Here is a 19250-nt window from a genome sequence, read left to right as displayed (position 1 = left end):
ATCCAAAATGAAAGACAGTTCCAATGCAGGAACTGCCAAATGCCAGAAAACTGAGACAGAGAATTATCCTATTCCAACTTTCTTAATTATCCACTCAACTGGTGAAAATGCAATTGGCAAACTCTCACCATTTAGAGTCCCAAAGGAATTAGAAAGTAGAGCTTGATCTCCCAAGTCTTTAAAACAACTGAGGTCAGGAGACATCCTCATAGAGATCTCTAATGCTAAACATTCAGAGCGACTTTTGAGCATTAAACTCTTTGTAGGACTATTGAGGACCAACTAGTAACTGTGACACCCCACAGATCACTGAACTCCTTCAAAGGAGTGATCTCAGACTGGGTCTGAAGAGGAGATGCTAGAAGAACTTAAAGAACAAGGTGTTATTCAAGTGAAGAGAATCTCCACCAGAAAAGATGGCAATCTGAACCCCTACACAAAATCTCATCTTGACGATTAACACATGGCATCATTCAACATCCATTAAGGCTGGATATCTGGTATGCAATGTTAGACCCTATATTCCAAACCTGCTACAGTGCTTCCGATGTCAGAAGTATGGACATTCCCAAACAGCTTGCCACGGAACCCCTACTTGTGCAAAGTGCGGTCCAGTAGAACATGACTGCGAAGCCTGCACTGTCACTCAACCGATATGCCCAAACTGTAAAAAGGACCACCCTGCCTATGATAGAACATATGAATGCTGGAAAAATGAAAAACTTATTCAGAAGAATAAAACAAACCATAATGTTTCCCGTCAAGAAGCAAACCGGATCATCTCACTACCAACTCATCCAAACAGACCTACATATGCCCAATTTATCAAAAAATATCAGTCAACAGCAATGCAAACTGAATTATCAGTACCCCCAAAAGAGACTTTCTCAAATTACGTTAAAATCTTGTACAGTGCAACCCAAACTCAAGCAGTCAATACACCAATATCCATACCATGCGAAAAACTACACTCCCCAGCCCAAGAATGCAAAGAAAAACAAATCAAATTTTCCAGACGTCAAGAGGAAATGGATATTAATGAAAAATCTGCAGATGATGGTGTCCAAGAAATTTTTGTCGAAGACGTGGACATAGGAGAGCCTTACTTTCTAAAAAAAGATAAAAACAAGAGCAAAAATCAGAGAACTTCAACAACACGAAAATGTTCTGAAAGCCTAACAAAAAACAAATAATGAACACAGTAATTCATTGGAATTGTCATGGTTTCCATGCCAATATTGATGATGTATATGATCTTACCCCTAAATATATGCCAATATGTCTCTGCCTTCAAGAGACATTTAAAACTTCAAGATACACCAAAACTGTCTCAGTATAATATCTTTAGAAAAGACAGAACCCATCAAAATACTGCACATGACAGTGTAGCTGTTTTAGTAAACCGACATGTTCCTGCCAAGCATGTTTTACTGAACTCTCCCCCCCCAGGCGCCTCCGTAGCCAGGTGGGAAGGAGCAGCAGTGCGTAGCACACGCTTCTTGATTAGACCGGGGTTCGAGCCCGTCACCACCAAATACAGAGTATGCGGAAAGGTCAGGGAATGACCACCGCACCGGAGCAATATGGCCTTAGTTGCTAATGCTCCTAAAAACCAAACAACAACTGAACTCTCCCCTGAAGGCAGCAGCAATCCGTGTAGCTGCCGATATCCATATTACAATTTGCTCCTTGTACATTCCATCTATAGCTTTCAACAAAATGATCTAGATAAATCTCATAGCTCAACTTCCCACACCTTTCCTCATTCTGGGAGATTTAAATGGTCATCACGCACTACAGGGCAACAGCAACATTGATCAAAGAGGAAACAAATTGAAAAATGTTTAGATGGTAACAACCTTCTCCTTCTGAATGATGGGTTACCTACCTTCTGGAAGAACTAATACTGCAACAGATTTGTACATCTGTTCAGCAGCCCTATATCCTATTATAAAGTGGTCAGTAAATAATTATCCACTGCATAGTGATCATTTTCCCATACTAATTGAATTACTAAATAAGTCCTCTTATCATCCTACTAAATTCCGCAGTGCCTCACTGATAAAGCAAATTGGCAGATGTATAAAAAACTAGCTAAATTTGACACGGAAATAATACTAGAATCTCCAACTGATGAAGCAGTTGAATACTTCACAAAAACAATATTACATGCAGAAGAAAAAAACCATACCAAAATCTTCTTCAAAATTGCCGATACATTCAAATCTGGTGGAGTAATGAATGCCGTGCAGCTAAAAAAGAGCAAAGTAAAGCTTGGAATTCCTTTCGCTGCAGTCCAAGCTTTACTTTGCTCTTTTTTAGCTGCACAAGGGGGACAGAATGTTTCTGATCCTGCCCAAATTGCCAACATCTTAGGAGAAACTTTTGCCAGAGCATCAGCAACAGAAAGTTATACACCAGATTTCAGAAGATTTAAAACAAATACAGAAAAACAAAAATTAAACTTTTCGTCTAAAGAGAATGAACAATACAATCTACCATTTACTCTCCACGAACTGCGTAGAGCTCTATCAAAACCATTAGGTATGTGAATAAAATACCTTTTAGAAGAACTTAATCTGTCTTTTAATAATGTTGCTAATACCCTTCCAGCTTCCTGTGCTCCTTGGGACATTACTTATCTTCATGCAATTTATCCCTCCATCAATGGAATAAATCTACATTATATAAAGAAAATTTCTACAACTGTATCATGCAGTAGTGAATCAGTTTCCCAACTTTGCTGTAGTGTATAAAGAGAGATCAAAGAATGAGGCCCGTGTTGGAATTGCCACAATTTTTCTGAACATCACATTGGCCTATGAATTTCCATATGAGTTCAGTATATTTTCTGCTGAACTAATGGCAATTCAGATTGCACCAAAGCATATCGAGTCCTCCAATATCAAAAATAATATAATTTTTACAGATTCTTTAAGTGCACTTCAAGCCCTGAAAAAACACCATGAATATCACCTACCCAGTCTTAATTCCTTTTTGCATACTTTATCCAAACTTGGAAAAAGCATACACCTCTGCTGGGTCCCTGGACATATGGGAATTCCAGGAAATGAATTAGCTGACAATGCTGCAAAATCAACCGTCTTACCACCCGATGATAATTGGAAAGTCCTATGTCAAGACTATAAATCAATAATCCAGGGAAAATGCATGTACCAGTGGCAATTATCATGGGAAAATCAGTATAACAATAAGCTTCAAAGTATCAAGCCAAATCTTGAGCGATAGTTTTCAAGTTTCAGCTCAATTCGACAACAGGAGGCAATATTGGCATGCCTATGAATAGGTCACACAAATATCACTCATAGTTATCTATTAAGAGGGGAGATCCCCCCCTCCCCCGAGTGTCATCACTGCAACACAGTGCTTTCAGTAAAACATATCCTGGTTGGATGCCTAAAATATGCAAGAGAATGCCAGAATCTCTTCTCTCCAGCCACAACAGAAGACCCTCTTACACTTACTTCTCTTTTAGGCAATAAAACAAATGTTTCAAGCATTTTTACCTTTCTCAAAAAGATTAATGTATACCACCACCTCCTTTAACTAGTTAAAAACTAACTTGCTGGCACTGTTTTTTGCAATTATCTCTATCTGACAGGAAATAGCATAAATACATACCATATGTATGGCACACTATGGCCATAGTTGCCAATGGGCCTAATAAATCCCTAAACCAACAACCACATATCTCTACTAGGAATTACCCAAACTCTGATCTCTCTCTCTCTCTCTCTCTCTCTCTCTCTCTCTCTCTTGTGCATAAGCACATAAATATTGCTTCCTGTGCATTCAAAAAAAACAGTTTTCTTTTTTCAGTCAGTGTTACTTTACCTCTGACCATATTCTCACTGTGTGCAAATCTCAAATCTACCCTGCCATGGAATATTTCTTCTACATCTGCAGTTGATGTCCCCAAAACCTCTCTCTAGCTTCTTGACTCCATTCAAAAGAAGGCACTTTTCTTACAGTCTCTTATTCCATTTGTGCTGCATGCCTTTTCTGTAGATACTTCCATAGGCACTGAATTGGCATCTGGCATCTAATTTCCCTTCTCTTTTCTGAACCAATCCAAACATGTGCTGCAACTAGTTGGCATTTCTTCACTCTCCAACTACAATTCACTGAACCACCTTTTTCTCTTCCTTATTTTTCACTTCTACTTCTGTTTTCTGAATCAATCTTCCTTCACATGTACTTCCTGAAAATTGCAATCTAAAATTCAACACTTATCTTCTGTCTTCTTGACCTATACTTGGTACTAATTACTGTAAGTTCTAATACCTTTTATGTTTGTGGGGGGCCGTCTCTTCTGGTTCATTTCTCTTCTTAGAAGATCAAGTTCTTGCGACCATCACGGGACGGCTCCCGCCGAGGGATCCCTTTCCTGATTACTTGATTAGTCGCATTAACAATGGCATTAGTGACAGCGTATTGGTATTGGTCCGGAGTTTGTTTGTGGAGCTGGTTGGATGGCAAGTTTTGTGCATTTCTAGTGATGGCCTCTTTGAATTTTCCCCAGTCTGCTTTGTTGACAGCATATCTATTCTGTTTGTAGCAGTTTGTCTGTGTACGGTGGAGTAACCTACGTATAGTAAAGGTGATAGCCCTGTGGTCGGAGGAGGTCCAATCCTCCTGCACCTTCCAGTCATTGAGGTGACCGGCTAGGGATCTAGTTGCCATGGTGGCATCCAGTGTGGCCTCCCAGAGAGTCGAACTGAATGTTGGTAGATTGTTAGTACAATTTATAACAACAAAGCTGCTATTGGCCAGGAACTCCTCCATGTGTTGCCCATTTCTGGAGCCTCTATGCTCTGGGGTCTCATTGTGCCACAAAGTTGAGCGGCAGTTTAAGTCGGTGGAAACGAGGATCTTGGCTCCTGTTAGTTCGGTTTGCACTTTATGCAGATATTGAATGCACGGGAGGATATCTGCTTCTGGACAACAGTACAGGGAATTGACGTAGAGTTCCCCTAGAGAAGTTATGATGTGTCCACAGGATGCCCACTCGTGGCACAGGTGTGAGATCCTGGTGACAGTTATGTTGGGGTTTCGTACAACAACTGCAGCCCATGGGATTGCTCCATCCATTTGGACAGTTTTATAGCTGGGTGGGTATCCTCGGACAGTGCCTGCACAGGTATAAGGTTCTTGCAGCAGGAGAATGTCCAGATTTTCTTTTTCGGCCCTTTGCCTTATCTGTCCCACTACAGTGATGGCTCGTTGTGCATTAAGCTGGAGAAATTTAATGCAGCTGTTGTCGTAACTTTTAGGAAGAGTCCCTATAATATATTCTTGATTGTTGGGCACTTCTTGCTTTTATATATACTGGGCATTTGTTGTCTCTGACTGAATGTGTGTGGGGGAGTTTTTGCCACTTGCAGTTTGCGCAGGCTGGGTCGCTTTGTTTATTTGGACAGTTTGCATAATTGTGACCCTTCTCAGCACAGTGTCCACAAGTTGGCTCCTGCTGGACGCACGTGTGGGTGGTGTGGCAGAATCAGCAACACCGAAGGCACTTTGGGACTGCAATGTGTTCCCTGAAGTGGTGGGAGCTCCAGTTTATATATATCCTCTCTTGTTTTGTTATCACCCTCCATGCCTCGGGACCAGTCCGACCACCCAGTTTATTGAGCTGCCATTTCTGCTCTTGGTTTGGTTTAGCCACCAGTAGACTTGCATGGTCTCTGTCTGGTAGGTGCTGTTGGAGGTTTCTTGTGTATATCTGGCCCTGGGGATCATTGTGTTTTCTTGTTCTTCCTTCTATTTCACGAAATTCGGATAACCGGTACAGTTCGGATTATCGGGTGTGTGGTTGGATAGCAAGATAGGCCACTGAAAATGATGCCCACCACAAATCCGTGGCTTAATTTCGAGGTGCACAGTTGGTTATGGGAGTTTTGGGCTATCCCCTCTGTCAGCTGTGTGGGGGGGGAGAGAAACACCTAGGTATGAAAGTGCTCCTAAAAAAACGGGGTTACTTCCTCTTACAGTTTTCGGAGGAGCTAATCACAAATTCAGTTTTACAACAGAAACAATAATTAGATCTGTCTCTTCCATGGAATGTCTATGGGGGGGGGGGAAGCACTGAGCACATGGTACATTTAGTTATGTGAGCACATGGTACATTTAGTTCCGCAAAGATAGAAGTAACACAAAATGGTGGGGCACTCTTGCAGCCCAGAGAGCACCAATTGGCGAATCCTCCCAAGTCAAGAATCAGATTTGAACATGGCAGCCTCGTTATATCGGAGCACTCTCCATTACCTCGTTGTGAGCGGCATGGTGACCTGTCTCACAACAAAGGAAATAGATAAATAACGTAAAAATCTGATTATATTTCCCTAGAAATTTGGAAAAGTCTCATCCTATGAGTCCTATGAAGATCAACTGTTGGTTGATCTTCAACTAGAACCAATAATTTTTAACTGTATTACATTTAAAACATATAATTCAGACAAATTAATTTCCGAGCGATAAATGACACATCCGTACTGTAAAGCAGCCAGATTGGCGATCTCCAACCCAAAGGTAGCAGGTTCGAATCCCGCCTCGGGATTGGATCAGAGTAAAATGCAAAAACTTTGGGAGGTGCATTATGGCCACAGAAGCCGATGCACCAACAACTAACAAAAAAAAAAAAAAAAAAAAAAAAAGGAAAAGAAACTTCAACCAATCTGGTCCAAGCTTCTGAAGGATTTGTCCATCCTTCAGAAGCTTGAACCAGATGGAGATATTATCCTGAGGTAGCTGCAAACTCATAACAGAGAGTTGTGCTGGAAGTTGGGTGATCTGCTGGTGCTCTGTGTAAAAATTGTGGAGAAAGTCTATGAGAAAGGAGTATCCTGAAGGGATACTCCTTTCTCATAGACTTTCTGCACAACTTTTATATCCCCTTTAGGTAGACATTCAGGACACCTGTGACAAGGCAACTTCCATCCTACTGATTGCACTTCGCTCCATTGACTCACTGATATAGTGTCTGTGACATTAGATCATGAAAAGTTTCTCAAAAGATAGTGGTCCGACTACTCTATCAGATCATGTGCAATTAGTGTTCAGACCATTTATTTCTATTCATATTTGCATATGTGATAATTTTTATTTACATCAGTTATTTGATTTAAAAGTTTCAGTTAGGTTTACAGTGTGTAAATGTGCAAACTCAACTATATCTCAACTTTATTTCCACCACTACAGCTATCATATTTTTCGTTAGTAATCACACAGTTGCCTCTGTGTATGAGTGTCTGTTCTAATTATTCATGAAATGTATGTGCTTTCTATTTCAACAAAATTAGGCAGTTGCGCCTTTGTGTTGAACCATTTAGAAACAAAGCTGGGAGACATTACTTTGCAGCATCTTTGCACTTCTTTATTACATGCATAACCCTTACTTTATTTAACTTATTATTGTTAAAAATGCTGTTTTGATTTTTAACTGTCACTCTTTCCAGGGATAGAAGACTGCTTACAAGGCTATTTCATTATGTAGCCTTCACACTTCAAAGAAATTTAAGCTATATTTATAAAGATGTGCAGAAGAATGTATTGACTTGTGAAAGGTGAGTACATAAAGCATTATATAATTTTTAAAATGTTTTTATTTTGCTTCTGTTGTTTGCTTGTCTTATTTGGTATAGCCCCTGTGATGCAGCTTTGTCATATTCCACTTTGGAAATGTCTATGTCAGAGTCCTGTCACTGATGGGATATTTACTTTGACATTTCAAAATGAATTTATTCAGCTGATTTTTTTCTCAGCTGGCACTCTATGGATTTTTCATTCTACCAAACCCACATTAGACTACACACATTTGCAGACAATGTAAATATCTTTGAAATAGTAAAATATGACTATTCAATAAAAATGGAAGAGTTTAATGTATACTTAGGCCAAAATAATTATCAACAAAATTCATGATGGCAGAACTTGCTAGATTTCAATAAAATCTATTTTTAATTTCATCTGGATGTCCATTCTAATTATTCATGAAATGTACATGCTTTCCATTTCAACAAGATTAGGCAGTTGCACCTTTGTGTTGAACCATTTAGAAAGAAAACTGGGAGACATTACTTTGCAGCATCTTTACACTTCTTCTTTACATGCATAACCCGTACCATTCTCTCCTGTCTCTCTTTTCTGAAATTAGTGTTAATAAAAAAGATCATATTGAATTTCAGAATTCCTTATATTAGCAGTATACTTTGTTTCTGATATTCCAATCATGACAGTACCTAACCATGCCGAAGCTACACAATCTCAGATTGCAGAATTTGGGCTTAAGAGCCTTTTAACTCTGTATATGCTGCATGAGGTAGATATCTATTCCAAGTATTTTGTATACTTCTCAAGTGAAGAAAATTTTTTATCTATGCCTGCTTGAGACACTGCCATTTATACACATTTCAACGTTTGCATCTACAGCAGTGAAAGCTACTTACCTGCAGTGATAAAGCGACATGGGCAATTAAAAGTCATGTTTTAGTGTTAAAGCAAAATAAGGAAACTCCATTATTATGCTCTAATGGCAACCAGTGATATAAAAAACAGTTAGGAACTTTTCTTGCCTATTTGTTTATTATTTAAATGTTCTAGATATGCAGTATGCATTTGCCAATGATGGTAATTCTATTTGTTATATAATGCAGCACTCCCACTTAAATATTTATGGAATTGTATTTACAGTTCTCACTTAGCACAGCAAGTAGTACTAGGTGAACATTCCAAGAAACTTTGTCATTTGCTTATTATAATATATAAATGACCATAGGGGAAGAATTTCAAAAGGGAGTGATATATGAACCTTCTAAAAATGAGATGCACGGTATAAAAAAATAATAAAATTAAATAACTATTGCCATCATGATCACAGTTTTATTTCTGCAGTGCTTATAGTACTGTTTACAAGTAAAAAAATATTAACAAGATACATTCATATCCAGCTATATTATGTATATATTTTATCTATATAGTATTTATGGCATTGTTTATCAGAACAAAAAAAAAAAAAAACCTGAGTTTCATGGTGCAAAAATTGCTTAAGGGAAAATTTTTATTTATCTTTTTTAACCAACTGTTAACAATATTCTACGAGCAGGAACAAAGGAAGCGATTAGCCCTTGTATAAAGCAATGGTTAGGCCACATCACAAGTACTGCGTACAGGTGTGGAAACCTCATTTTGGGAAGGATGTGGATGTGTTGGAAAGGTGCAAAGAGCAACTGGATTGGTCAGGAGCACAAAAGCATATTGTTACCACAAAAGGCTTCACTGATGCAAATTGCAGTGTTTGGAAACCAGGCAGCTGCAAGAAGACCTGATTGAAATGTAAAAGGCTTTGAATGGATCAAGTAAGCTAAATGCTGATGATATCTTTATTCTTGTGCAGACAGTGCACATAAGGGGGCATAAACTTAAATTGAGAAATTTAAGAGAAGGGATGGTCACAGGATAGATGTATGAAGATTTGCTTTCATCTAGAAAGTAATTGATTGCTGGAACATACTTCCATGTGGTATTGTGGAAGTGAGTAATTTGAATAAATTTAAGGAAGGATTAGACAAATTGTTGGAGATTATGTTGCAGTTAAGGAGGGACATTTTTTTTCTCTAATGCTGTATAATCTTGCTTCTTTGCATTATTTGATACAAATAATACTAATATGAAAATAAAAATTATACAATTTTTTATAACTTCAAAACTAACAAGAAGAAAAGGGCAAAAATAGTAAATAATATACTCACGTTAATGTGCAACAGTTATTTTCAAGAAGGATCTGTCAGGTCCTGCATGACTGGAGCTGTGTTAAATACATAAATACATCTGTCATGTTTTATTTATTAATGTTGACTTCAAGGCCACTGCTAGATAGTTCTAGCTCTATTTGTGTTTAATGTAGGGAATATGGTCATTGAATATGATCACTATCTGCCTGTAGTTTATTTTAGTGCTTGCATTACTTTAAATATTAAAAAAGATGCTAGGTTGTGAAGGAGGAAAGAAAGAAAGTAAATATGCATTTTGCTGTGCTGATTAGACATTTATATATCAAATAGTGGAAAAACTAATATTACACTTTATTCTTGCTGTTTTGTGAGAAGAAAATAAAAATATGAAATTTTTTTCATCTAAAATCAAAATGCTGATTTTGATGTTGTAGAAGCAGTATCCTTTACTTAATTTTAACATTCCTGTGGTTGTAGCTGATCAGATTTTACCTATTTTGTATGAGATGTGATCTAACATAATTGCTAGAGTTGGTAGAATTAGCAGAATGGAACCATTTTGTGTTTCTACTTATGAGAGCATTAATACAGATGTGATTCTTTATCATATGGTACTAACATTTATTAATGATTTTCCAGAAAATTATGAATATTTTAATTTATGTATCGACCTTAAAAGGTGATTCTGATGCATGGAATATAGGAGATTTCATGTATTCAGAAATTCGAATTCCATAAGATGCTGATTGAACAATGTGTAGTGTTATGTGTGTGTGCAGTTGCTGTTGCTATTGATGAAGCAGTACAGAAAGTATCACAGAATGTTTTTTCAGTACCTATAATTATTCCTAACAAGACATAAAGACGTATTTTGACTCTATGCAAAGTAAAGCGCTCCAATTCCTTGTAGTTCGATTCTGTTAACCTGTGCATCATGCCATGAAAGGAATAACTGAAAATGCCATTACAGCAGTTTTAAAGAAAAGCAAAAGGGATTTATTGTGATAGACTATATTTGTCACTTAATTGATTTAGCTGCAAAAAAGACTGCAACAAGTTTGCCAACCAAATTGGATGTAATTCTTGTAAACATATATTATTTCTTGTAGGGGAGCAGTAAAAGAACGTCTACTGAAGTTTCAAAATCTTCAAAAACTAATGTATCCCTTACTGATTATGGGGATGAGGACCAGCGAACTGCCATGAATAGCAAATATATGAAGTAATCAGAAAAGTTTAAAAAAAATTAACAAAGAGTTTATTTATACTCTTTCATGACCACATAGATCAGATGGGGAGGTTACAACTAATCATTTAACAAGAACATTATTATTAATTATATTTTGTTGTCATATGGATTAAAAACTTCACTGAAAGGCACACATTTTGAGTCTTTGGAGGAAGTCTAGCGGCATTTCTAGAGGGTACTAAAATTGATGTCAGTAAATGAACTCCTGAAATGTTTCCTGTCTTGGCAGAAGAGAATGTCTTTATTTAGAGCTGACAAAGGGGGAACAAGTTTGAAGGGAACAAAGTAAATAATTGGTAAGTTCAATTTTAAATTACTTATAAAGTCATGCTTTACATTGTAAATAATTTTTTATGTAGTATGAATCAGAGCTGTAATACTCAATATGTTCTACGTTGATAATAATATTAGTAAATTAATAAGAGGAGTTTACCTCAATATAGTACGTGGAACACTTCCGTATGATACCCTCCAGAAATTAAAACGGAAAAAACGAAAAAATCGGCAACTTACCGGTCCATTAAAGTAAAATATAAATAAAGTAAAATATAAATAATTAAATAATCAATTTAACACAATTCAAAATCAATTCAAAACAATTAAAATTCAAATTAACGCAATTAAAAGAATAACGAAAATATTCAAAACGATCTTCCTTCCTTACAGTTCTCACTTAGCACAGCAAGTAGTACTAGGTGAACATTAGGAAGGAAGATCGTTTTGAATATTTTCGTTATTCTTTTAATTGCGTTAATTTGAATTTTAATTGTTTTGAATTGATTTTGAATTGTGTTAAATTGATTATTTAATTATTTATATTTTACTTTATTTATATTTTACTTTAATGGACCGGTAAGTTGCCGATTTTTTCGTTTTTTCCGTTTTAATTTCTGGAGGGTATCATACGGAAGTGTTCCACGTACTATATTGAGGTAAACTCCTCTTATTAATTTACTAATAATTTTTTATGGTAAGTCAAATTTAGATTTTTTTTTTTTTGAAGTTATACCTGAAAAGAACTTATCAGCCATAATTAAAATAAATAACATTATATTTTCAAAGTTTCATAGTAATTGTTGCATAAGAAACTGTAGCTGACAAATTTATTTTATAGGGTTGTTCAAGCTGTTGATCAGCTTACAGAACAAGAGTTGGAAGGTAAGACAATTGGCAACATAATTAACCCATGAGTGCTTTAGCATGAAATTCTGTAACACAGGTGTTGGTATGGAGGTGGAAAGTCCACCTCCATGTGAAAATGAAAGTTTGAATATTCTATTTGAAATTTTTTTTCCTTTCTTTCTGGTTAATGTAGCACGTCTCTTTTGTATTATTATAATTATAATGCAATTAGTTCTCTTTTTTAAAATTTGTAATCTAAGTAGCTGAAAATGCAAATTTTTACACATTTTCCATTAGTCTTGTAAGGTTGTTGTAGGTTTTTCTGAATGAATTTTTTCTCTGATAGTTAGTTATGTTGACTACTTTAAAAACTGTCATTATAGTGAAATTTTTCTTAAATTAAAAAAACAAAAAAATTTTTTTTTCATTATCTCACTCTTTTATATAAAATAAGTTATACTTGTGAAAAAGGAAAATAAGAAAAATAAAAAAGAAGAGAAGTTTCACTGGACAAGGGCTACTGATAATAATCAGAGAAAACCCAATGACCATTGTGAATATTAGTTATTGCTAAAAATAAAGGAAAGAGAGGTAAATATAAGTATGAATAGAAATAGAAAAGGAATAAAGAAGGAGTAAGTAAATTAAAAGTAATGGAAAGAGAGTGAAATAAAGGTAGAGAAAATAAATATAAAAAAGAGCAAAAGAAATAAGTAATAGGAAGTAAAAGTAGTTTATAGAACAAATTGATTAAAAAAAATATAAGAAATAATAATAATATATATTACATAATGATATAATACAAAAGAAAAAGATATTGCCACATAATTCACAACCTTGGTGTCACTTTTTAAGATCCAATCATCATTATTTCAATAAAAATGAATGACATATATTGAGTCCGTGTCTTTGTTTCAGACATAAAATACACTCCCCCCCTCCCAAAAAAAAAGGGATTAGGTTCAAACTATAGCATATAAATAATTTGGAATAAATCGGGCCATTAGGGAGATTAAAGCAGAGAGGAAATTAAGGCCAAAATGAAAGTAAAGAAAGGCAGGGGGTAATTTATGTATTAGGCATGTAGTTTGTTATTTACTCTACTGAGACCAAAACAAAACCAGAACTAGCTTATATATATATCAAACTAAGAACTCACCCTGACGTCAACGGTACAGATTCAAAAAGAAAATAAAACTGATTATTGTTGATATATATGGTGCAGATGAATGACCTCTAGTAAAAAAAGAAATGTGTAGTGAAAATGAGAAGCTAAATTCATGATAAACAACTCAGCATAGCAAAGAAAGTGGACAACAAACAAAGCAGCAAGGCAAAACTGCTGACAACTTTTTGAAGGCAAAAAAATATAGCAAGAAAAATATTTCTCAATATGCATTCATAAAACTAATGGCTCACGAAAATGAGGATGAACAGTCCAGGAGAGTAAAAAGCAGAGAGATTGAAGAACAATAGAAAGGCAGTCCGAGTCACAAATCCTGTTCCTATAGATAGGACCTCCAACTCAGTTCTGAGAGTAAGGAAAATAAAATCATAAAAAAAAAAAAAAAAAAAAATAGGTACATACGTTCTATAGGCGGCATCATGCATAATAATATATCATACAGTGCATGAAATTTATGGTAATTTACAGTTATTGCCGAATTGAGACATTCAGGAAACGAGCAACCTAGGAAGCTTGCAAGCTTCCTGGGTTGAGAAGGGCAACAAGATTGGTGAGAGGAACAAAGGGGTTCTCTTACCTGGAGATGCTGAAATTCTGTAAGTTGCAGCATCTGGAGACTCGGCACCTGCGAGGTGATTTGATTGAGGTGTACAAGGGCCTTGAATTGTTTGAGCAGGCTCAGTGCTGATGGAGTACTTCCATTTGCTGAAATTAAGAACCTGAGGGGGGGCATAGATTCAAATTGAGGAAAGACAGTTGTAGAATAGGTGTGCAGAAGTTTGCCTTTAGTCAGCGGGTAGTTGATTGCTGGAACAGACTTCCATCTGTTGGTTGTGGAAGTTGATAGCTTAAATAAATTTGGAATGAAATGGATCAGTGAAATGGGAAAGGATTTTTTTTTTTTTTTTTGGCTAATGCTCTATAATCTTGCTTTCTTGTATCATATGCCTCTGCTAATGCTAAGACAAGTTGATGCTGTGTTGCAGCTTTTCTGTAAAATATGATTGTGTGCAGTTCCTTCTGTTTCATCCTTGTATTATTGTCAGTTCCTGTGACTTTCAACCCCTGGTTGATGGTATTAAATGAGTATTGATAGGATCTTCTCTTCTGAGTTTCCTCCCATCTCTTCCATTAAGTTCTGAGGTCTGTCCGAATGTTTCCGGGCTGTAATAGCCCCATGACATTTCCATTTTGTGATTAAATCAGCCACTGTTAATCTAAAGTGCTGCAGTTTTGTTCAATGGTTGGACACATTGATTGCTAATATGGCATCCTATTGTGGCTTCCCATTGGAAGTCACTAAGCTTGTACTTTAACTCATCTATTGTGTTCCATGACCATGTTTACTTCTGGCTTGAATACAATTATTTTTATACATATTCCTGAAATGGACGATGGATATGCTTACTTCATTTTTCACAAACAGCAGAGCGTCTAGATACTTTTGGCACTGTAGTGTATATTTCAGCATATGCTTTAAAATGGAATGGGAAAACATTATTTTTAGTTCATTTGAAAGTGTTTTACAAAAGTATCTGTTAGATATGTTTTTCTTACTGCATGCTCTATACATATTAAAAACATATTTTGTGAGATATTGCATTAAGTGTACAAATGCATGTGTAAAAATTTTTCAAGTGTTATGTATAATAAATTATGGCTTATGTTAAATTTTATTACCTTGGAAATTCTAGAAGAGCTAGTACCTGGAGATTCTGTAAGGGTTGGTACTTTCAGCAGTTTTAAATGTTAAATTAGGTTTATTAAACAGAAACTCCTGTCGCTGTAGTGCATCACTTTATTCAAAACAGTAACACATGATGAAATGTGAGTGTAGGTGTAAAAATACAGTTCTGTGATGAGGAGGAAGAAATATCACTGAGTTAACATTAGTATAAGTAGTAACAAATGATGCAACAAAGCAAGCTTATACAGCATCAGAAAAAAAAAACACTACTGACATCTGTCCATCCCTTCTTATAATACGTTCAGTTATTTTTTGAATTTATTCAAACTAACCACTTTCACAACACCATGCAGTAGTTTGCTCCAACGGTCAATTGCTCTTTGACAAAGCAAATAATAAATCATTTATCAATGTTTAATAAATCAGTGATAGGACACAATGAACTCTCCTTGTTGTATGTCTACACCATGTGGAGAACTTTGTATCTGTCTGGAATGTAAGAAAGAAAGAGGAAGAAAGATATCCGAGAGGATATCTTTTTTCCTCTGCTGTTTTTAATTCAGTCCCATTTCAATAAGTTAATTTATTTTGGGGTTGCTATTCCTCAGTGTAAGATCTTGCATTTTGCTGTATTAAAACTTAGCTGCCACTTTTGTGACCATTCTTGAAGCTTGTTCAGCTCATCCTGAAGGAATGCTGCTTACCATTGATCATTAATAACTTTCCCAATATTTACATCATTTGCAAATTTTGACATATAATGAAAGATGCTCTTTATCCCTTCGTCAATGTCATTTATGAAAATCAGAAACAGTGTCAAGAACCAATCCTTAATGGATGCTACTTCTTTTACCCTTTGTATTTAAGTGTATTCTATGCCTGTAAAAACTCTCTCCTGTTAACAAGTACAGACCATGCTGAATAAAATTCTACCCTATGAGCCGTACACAGTCTCTCCAGTGCTGAATCAATCGACAAAGCTCTCATCAAGTACTCCCTCCTATGATGTTTGTGCAGAATTGCAGACACTTTCAAATTTAATCTTGAAACCTTTTCTCAACATTTCCATGTACTTTTTGAGTAAATTCTTGATCCTCTACTCTTAATATCATTAGTACCAATGTGTACAAGAATATCATCTTTTGTGTCCTTAAAAGATAAGTAATCTGCAACATCATAATCTTTCCCCCCCCACCAGCAGATGTACCCTGGTCCTATTCCACCAATACTCTTATACACAGTATATTCCCCATTTCCCTGACAATAGAGCAATCAAAAATAGCTACTTTGTGTGGGACCAGAGATCCCTACCATTGAGGATATCACTGTTTGTTTGTTTGTCGGGAGACAGGGATAAATATTGATATTTGGATATTGGAGGTAACTGGAACTGATGAAAGATGAAGGAATATTGTGGGTTTTTTTTTTTTATGCTTAATACTGCAGCTAGTTTTAGGAATAGTTTTGAATACATGAATGCAGTTTATAGATGAAATGTCTAATTACTTTAGATGCTGCAGTGCTTACCGCCTTATGCAACTCATGGCAGTTACTGAAATGACTGTCTTCATCTTAACTTATCAGTAATGGCAAGACATCTAAAAAATTAGATTCTTGCATTAACCACTAATGAATGATAAAAAATCTAAAATTTTATTCTACCTTCCTGGCTATAGTCAGATTTTTACTTCAATAGTTTCTGAAGCAATTTTGTTATAGAAATTGGATGCAAGAACCTGTCAGGTTCTCCACCACCATTTTTGCGATTATTTTGATTTTGCTTGAAAAATGGCATCTATTTGAAGTTTTATATTATTTGTTTTTCCTCTCCCACTAAGTTGATAAACATGTGCTTTTTACCCTAATTGTATTTGAAAGATTTATTACTGTTTTCAGAGCTTAAAGATGATAATATGAAACTTGGTATTCTCTCAAAATGGCAGCTATCTTGTGGGAAGCAGCATATGTAATTTTAAATTTTGTGCACTGTGATGAAGGGCATCAAATTTGAAGTAAATTTTAAAATTAGGGTGAAAATGGAAGTAACTAATAGTATTAAATATAGATAATTCAAAATTTTTAATAATATTTATATACATAATAAAAAGAAATATATGCACTTGCAGAGTTTGAAATTTGATCAACCTAATGGTTTTTAAATTAGAAAATGGGAGTACCTAAGAGTCTGATGCTTTTTTTTTTTTTTATAATTTTTAGCAAAATTACTATTTATTTATTTTATTTTTTTGAAAATAAAAGATAATAAACACAGATAATTTTGAAAATTGTAATATATTTTTTCCAAACTGAAAAAGTACATACAGTAAGCATTGCAATACATTAACAAAACGTAAAATATTGGCATTGTTTAAGCAGAATAAAAAAAAACAAAAAACAAAAACCCTTCCCATTTCACACATCCATTCGTCTCAAAAGCTTGTCTAGTTCTGTCTTGAATTTATTTAAGCTATCAACTTCCACAATGACAGATGAAAGTTTGTTCCAGCAATCAACTACCTGCTGGCTAAAGGCAAATTTCTGCACAGCTATTCAATAACTGTCTTTCCTCTGTTTCAGTTTATGCCTCCTTTGTCATCTGAGCAAGAGGAAGAATCCTATCAGCATTGAGCCTGCTCAGTCCATTCAAGGCCTTATACAATTCAATCAGATCACCTCCCAGGTGCCTAGTCTCCAGATGCTGCAATTTGCAGAACTTTAGCATTTCTTTGTAAGAGCACCCCTTGTTGCCCTTTGTAAGGGCACCAGTCTTGTTGCCCTTCTCTGTACTCATTCTAGCAACTCTATATTCTTCCTAAAATGAGGTTTCAACACCTGTAGGCAGTACTCAAGGTGTGGCCTGACCATTGCCTTATACAAGGGAATAATCACCTCCTTGTCCCTGCTCGCAAAATTCCAGTATATCATTGACAAAACCCCATGACCTACTCTGGAAGCCTCTTTGCACTGCTCAGAAAACTTCATATCTGACTGCACAATTACCCCCAGGTCTGTTTCATTCTCCACTACCCTGAGTGTAACACCATCCAGTTAGTATGTTACTCTGGGGTTACTGCTTCCCATACGCAGTAGTTTGCATTTGTCAATGTTAAATTTCAGTTGGCGACTTCTCAGCCCATTTGCCCACCAGATCCTGTTGCAGCAGCATACTGTCATTGCTGTTATTAACAACCCTGCCAACCTTTGTATCATCTGCAAACTTTGACATTAAGCTTGATGTACCTTCATCAATATCATTGATAAATATACAAAACAACAATGGGCCCAACACTGAATACCTTGGGGGACACCACTAATAACTTTAGTCCACGAAGAGCTGTGTCCATTGATTACCACTCTCTGTTGTTTCCCACTCAGCCATCCTTTTATCCATTGTAGCAACTTGTCCTTAATGTCATACTGCTTCAATTTGTATAGTAGTCTTCCATGTGCAACAGTATCAAAAGCTTTCCTGAAATCCAAGTATATGATATCAAAATTATTTTTTGCATCCAAATCCTTTGTGACCACATCATAGTAGCCAATCAAATTGGTCAGACAAGACTTCCCCTTAACAAACTAGCCCCGAGTGTCAAGCGATATTATTGACCACAGCACCTTTTCATAGTGATTATCTGCTACGCTTTATTTCTCCTGAGTTTTGCAAGTCCGTTAACTCTTGAGTATTAAAATTAAATAGATATATTCAAATAATATAACCTAAATAAATAAATAAAAAATAAATTTTCTGTTTGTACTCCGGCACGACAACCAAGTCAGTAGAGTTTACAATAAATCGTCAATACAAATATTTATCGTATTTAGTAGTCACGGGCTTGAACCCCGGTCCACTCAAAGAACGCGTGTTATGCACTCTCGCTCCTGACCACTGGGCTACGTCAGGCCCATAAAGAAAGGAGAGAACCTTTCTTGAACTCCCTTTCTGATTTTTAGTTCATACTAACCTTCTCTTTGTTTTGGTCACTAGTGGCATCATTCTTTCCTCCACGTGGGGGGGGGGGGCTGGTAACCTGGGAGAAAAAGATAATCTCCAGGACCAAAAAGTGTATGCCATGAGTAAATCAAATTCTGACTTATCTGGACTGCCAGACCGCACCCCAGACATCCAGAATGAAAGAGTGCTAATGCAAGAACTTCTAAATGTCAGACAACTGAGACAGAGACACATCCAGTTCGAACTTTCTTGATCATTCATTCAACTGGTGAAAATGCAATTGGCAAACTCTCACCATGCAG

The 19250-nt window shown here is 36.0% G+C and overlaps 1 protein-coding gene across 1 annotated transcript in view; it reads left to right on the top strand.

The window, feature by feature from the left end:
- Nucleotides 1-19250, top strand: part of LOC150089683 (glycerol-3-phosphate acyltransferase 1, mitochondrial-like) — a 226456-nt gene that overhangs the window by 55386 nt on the left and 151820 nt on the right. The window contains exons 5-6 of the mRNA XM_090368730.1: nt 7479-7586; nt 12116-12159. Of these exons, the coding sequence (XP_090224856.1) occupies nt 7479-7586; nt 12116-12159 (152 nt within the window). The remainder of the gene's footprint in view (nt 1-7478; nt 7587-12115; nt 12160-19250) is intronic.

The sequence above is a fragment of the Mastigoproctus giganteus genome, chromosome 2, assembly GCF_048544385.1.
Source record: "Mastigoproctus giganteus isolate SK-2022 chromosome 2, ASM4854438v1, whole genome shotgun sequence".
NCBI lineage: Eukaryota > Metazoa > Arthropoda > Arachnida > Uropygi > Thelyphonidae > Mastigoproctus > Mastigoproctus giganteus.
This window is presented reverse-complemented; position numbering and strand designations above follow the sequence as displayed.